The sequence below is a fragment of the Mizuhopecten yessoensis genome, unplaced genomic scaffold (assembly GCF_002113885.1).
Source record: "Mizuhopecten yessoensis strain PY_sf001 unplaced genomic scaffold, ASM211388v2 scaffold5811, whole genome shotgun sequence".
In the NCBI taxonomy this organism is placed as follows: domain Eukaryota; kingdom Metazoa; phylum Mollusca; class Bivalvia; order Pectinida; family Pectinidae; genus Mizuhopecten; species Mizuhopecten yessoensis.
The window spans coordinates 115,530-120,728 of NW_018406235.1; the positions used below are offsets into that span (position 1 = coordinate 115,530).

Below are 5,199 nucleotides of genomic sequence, written 5' to 3' on the forward strand. Positions count from 1 at the left end.
CAGACTGTAGAGACAATCAGCACAGCAGTTGGTAAGTAATATTTAGACTGTAGAGACAAGCACAGCAGTGGGTAAGTAATCTTTAGATTGTAGAGACGAGCACAACAGTGGGTAAGTAATATTTGGACTGTAAAGACGAGCATAGCAGTGGGTAAGTAATCTTTGGACTGTAGAGACAAGCACAGCAGTGGGTAAGTAATCTTCAGACTGTAGAGACAATCAGTACAGCAGTGGATAAGTAATCTTTAGACTGTAGAGACAAGCACAGCAGTGGGTAAGTAATCTTTAGATTGTAGAGACGAGCACAGCAGTGGGGAAGTAATCTTAAGACTGTAGAGACAAATTAAGCATAGCAGTGGGTAAGTAATCTTTAGACTGTAGAGACGAGCATAGCAGTGGGTAAGTAATCTTTAGATTGTAGAGACGAGCACAGCAGTGGGTAAGTAATCTTAAGACTGTAGAGACAAATTAAGCACAGCAGTGGGTTAGTAATCTTAAGACTGTAGAGACAAATTAAGCATAGCAGTGGGTAAGTAATCTTTAGATTGTAGAGACAATCAGCACAGCAGTGGATAAGTAATCTTTAGACTGTAGAGACGAGCATAGCAGTGGGTAAGTAAGCATTAGATTGTAGAGACGAGCACAGCAGTGGGTAAGTAATCTTTAGACAGAAGAGACAAGCACAGCAGTGTGTAAGTAATCTTTAGATTGTAGAGACGAGCACAGATGTGGGTAAGTAAACTTTAGACAGTAGAGACGAGCACAGCAGTGGGTAAGTAATCTTTAGACAGTAGAGACAAGCACAGCAGTGTGTAAGTAATCTTTAGATTGTAGAGACAAGCAAAGCAGTGTGTAAGTAATCTTTAGATTGTAGAGACAATCAGCACAGCAGTGGATAAGTAATCTTTAGACTGTGGAGACAAGCACAGCAGTGGGTAAGTAATCTTTAGATTGTAGAGACGAGCATAGCAGCACAGCAGTGGGTAAGTAATCCTAAGACTGTAGAGACAAGCACAGCAGTGGGTAAGTAATCTTTAGACTGTAGAGACGAGCACAGCAGTGGGTAAGTAATCTTTAGATTGTTGAGACAAGCACAGCAGTGGGTAAGTAATCTTTGGACTGTAGAGACAAGCACAGCAGTGGCTAAGTAATCTTTGGACTGTAGAGACGAGCATAGCAGTGGGTAAGTAATCTTTGGACTGTAGAGACAAGCACAGCAGCACAGCAGTGGGTTAGTAATCTTTGGACTGTAGAGACAAGCACAGCAGTGGGTAAGTAATCTTTGGACTGTAGAGACAAGCACAGCAGTGGTTAAGTAATCTTCCTTTTTACAACAAAATACACAATAGACTACGATATACAGCACCATGGTGGGAGTAGTTGGCAGTCAGGGGTTCACTTGACGGAAAAGATTTATTGACAGTGAGAGAGGAGATTTACAACACACAGTGTACCTGGGTAGGGATCAAGATCAGGACAAAACTCACCTGAGCAGGGAAGAACCAGAAGAATGTGTTACTCTTTGTTGTCTTATTCACAGTGATGAACCCGGAGTGGCTCTTGAGAGTGGTGCCCTCTAGGGGTCCGACAAGGCTCAACTTCTGGGCTGGAACAGGAGAAGACAATCAAAATATACATTTTGTATGTATATCAGTAGATCACATTCGACATAGAAATTAGCCTTAAACAACAGGGAGCATTATATATGGGGGTGTTTTGCTGCAATTTCAATATTAAACAAAATATGCGAGATATTTTGACAGCAAAATATTTTTTATGAATTAATATTTAACTATTGGTTGGAATTATTGCTTATTAATGTAACATATTCAAGTCTGTATTTAATAGAAAAGTAAATACTGGATACCATATCAGAACAATGTCCTTAAATTTTGAGTTAATACCTTTTTCTTATTGTCAAATGGTGCAAAGAAGTACAGCAGATCATACAAGTGTAACAGCTAGAGGTATATATACAACTATATTTTGAATGCCTTTGTCAGGAATCAAAACTGGGACCTCAGTATAAACTAAAATTGGATGCTTTACCAAATGATTCAAAGAGAAATTCTATCTAGCCACATTGGTAGGAAGTGGCTATGATTTTACCAGAGTAACAAAAGTATATACCAGTAATCAGTAAACATTGGTGTAATATACCAGTAATCAGTAATCATCGGTGTATACCAGTAATCCGTAAACATCGGTGTATACCAGTAATCAGTAAATATCGGCGTATAACAGTAATCAGTAATCATCGGTGTATACCAGTAATCAGTAAACATCGGCATATAACAGTAATCAGTAATCATCGGTGTATACCAGTAATCCGTAAACATCGGTGTATACCAGTAATCAGTAATCATCGGTGTATACCAGCAATCCGTAAACATCGGTGTATACCAGTAATCAGTAAACATCGGCATATAACAGTAATCAGGAAACATCGGTGTATAACAGTTATCAGTAAACATCAGTGTATATCAGTAAACATCGGTGTATACCAGTAATCAGTAAACATCGTCATATAACAGTAATCAGGAAACATCGGTGTATACCAGTAATCAGTAAACATCAGTGTATAACAGTAATCAGTAATCATCAGTGTATAACAGTAATCAGTAAACATCGGTGTATAACAGTTATCAGTAAACATCAGTGTATAACAGTAATCAGTAAAAATTGATGTATTTATAACAGTAATCAGTAAACATCGGTGTATAACAGTAATCAGTAAACATTGGTGTATACCAGTAATCAGTAAACATCAGTGTATAACAGTTATCAGTAAACATCGGTGTATAACAGTAATCAGTAAACATCGGTGTATAACAGTAATCAGTAAACATTGGTGTATAACAGTAATCAGTAAACATCAGTGTATACCAGTTATCAGTAAATATTGGTGTATACCAGTAATCAGTAAATATTGGTGTATTTAAAACAGTAATCAGTAAACATAGGTGTATACCAGTAATAAGTAAATATCGGCATATAACAGCAATCAGTAAACATCGGTGTATAACAGTAATCAGTAGACATCAGTGTATAACAGTAATCAGTAAACATCGGTGTATACCAGTAATCAGTAAACATCGGTGTATACCAGTTATCAGTAAACATCGGTGTATAACAGTAATCAGTAATCATCGGTGTATAACAGTAATCAGTAAACATCAGTGTATATCAGTAAACATTGGTGTATACCAGTAATCAGTAAACATCGGTGTATACCAGTAATCAGTAAACATCGGTGTATACCAGTAACCAGTAAACATTGGTGTATAACAGTAATCAGTAGACATCGGTGTATAACAGTAATCAGTAAACATCGGTGTATACCAGTAATCAGTAAATATTGGTGTATTTAAAACAGTAATCAGTTAACATCGGTGTATACCAGTAATCAGTAAATATTGGTGTATTTGAAACAGTAATCAGTAAACATCGGTGTATACCAGTAATCAGTAATCATGGGTGTATACCAGTAATCAGTAAATATTGGTGTATTTAAAATAGTAATCAGTAAACATCGGTGTAGATCAGCAATCAGTAATCATCAGTGTATACCAGTAATAAGTAAACATCGGTGTATATCAGTAAACATCGGTGTATAACAGTAATCAATAATCATCGGTGTATACCAGTAATAAGTAAACATCGGTGTATATCAGTAATCAGTAATCATCGGTGTATACCAGTAATCAGTAATCATGGGTGTATACCAGTAATCAGTAATCATAGGTGTATAACAGATATTCACTCATCAATACCATGATATAGAGAAATCTACGGAATCCTCACCTGTGTTTGGGCTTTCGAGATAGGGAGTTAGAAATAGGGGTTCCCCAGGATCAACACCATTTCTTTTCATTGGTGGATATTTTTTGGGAAACATTCCTCGCAATGCTGACTGGTGTGATTGACTGACCACACTGACCAATAAAATGACCAGGGTGGACTTCAACAATATAGCCATAGTTAATGATGAAGACTTTCTGAAAAGAGAATTACATGGTCAATAAAATCACATTTAGAGTTACTGTGCATGTATTGGATAAACATTGAAAATCCTCTGCTCATTTTATATTTATGTATCGAATAATAAGGTGGAAACCTTCAGGTAAATTCTGGTCCATTCAAATCATGTCTTTAGCAAGGCCCTTTAGGACACTAGTGGGAATCAAAATTCTACCAATATAGTTACTGTTGGAGTACAATATAGTTCTACCGGGCAGCTGACAGGTGCTGGGCCCACTGATATGATGTGCAAGCGTGATATATACTATATACTGTTATATATACTATGGGTCAAAGAAGTAATATAGACGGTAAAATCCCATATAACACTGGATTATAATGGAGTGTTAGGATACGAATTACTTTAAATAGTATATGGGGCAAAGAAGTAATTTCAACAGTGTGAACAAGTTTAGGTTGTCAAATTTTCGGAGGGATCCGCTCCTTGTTATATATATACTATATACACGTACATCATATCATGTGCCCAGTACCTGTGCACCAATCCGACCATGTGATACTTGTGTTACTTTTAAATGGGTTTGTCTTTATTTGTCTATGGTACCAGATGTAAGAGAATCGATCCGTCAGAATTATCTGTGGACGAGCGGACTGGTGTCAAGTGTTCAAATCGTCAAACTGTCCGTATATTATACACAAGAGTTATAATTATTTAACTGAAGACAGTACATCAGACATTCAGCACGACACAGTACATACCATCCAGTACACAGCAGCAACAGCGACAGGGGCGAACAAAAATATCACATGACTTACATGTGACTAGTGGTGATACCAATTACAGTCCGGGAGGACCCGATGTATCTCGACAGAGGCCGATACAGGCTACAACCACCCGGCGCGATACAACTACAACCGACAACAACCGTCTGCAAGTGACAACAACCGACGCCAGCTACACAAAAATGGCCCCTCATTTGCTGTCAACTTTCTTTAGGAGAGGTGAAGACCTAAACCTTATCACAACAAAAACACCCATTACAGTAAAAATGAGCACTTTAATTTTTTCCCCAAAGGATAAATGTTGTCAAACTAACAATGCACTGAAGGATCTTTTATGACGCGACCAAAACTAGGGATCATTCCTTGCTGTGGTGAATTATCATAAATTAGCAGACACATAAACAGTCAGAAGCCATCTCAAGCAATGAGATTATG

The 5,199-nt window shown here is 37.5% G+C and overlaps 1 protein-coding gene across 1 annotated transcript in view; it reads right to left on the reverse strand.

Moving 5' to 3' along the window:
• Window positions 1-4,810, reverse strand: part of LOC110451146 (probable serine carboxypeptidase CPVL) — a 54,006-nt gene extending 49,196 nt beyond the window's left edge. Inside the window, exons 1-3 of the mRNA XM_021499008.1 lie at window positions 4,741-4,810; window positions 3,805-3,998; window positions 1,488-1,606 (exon numbers count right to left, since the gene is read on the reverse strand). Of these exons, the coding sequence (XP_021354683.1) occupies window positions 1,488-1,606; window positions 3,805-3,979 (294 nt within the window). The 5' untranslated portion in view covers window positions 3,980-3,998; window positions 4,741-4,810. The remainder of the gene's footprint in view (window positions 1-1,487; window positions 1,607-3,804; window positions 3,999-4,740) is intronic.
• Between the last annotated feature and the right edge of the window lie 389 nt (window positions 4,811-5,199).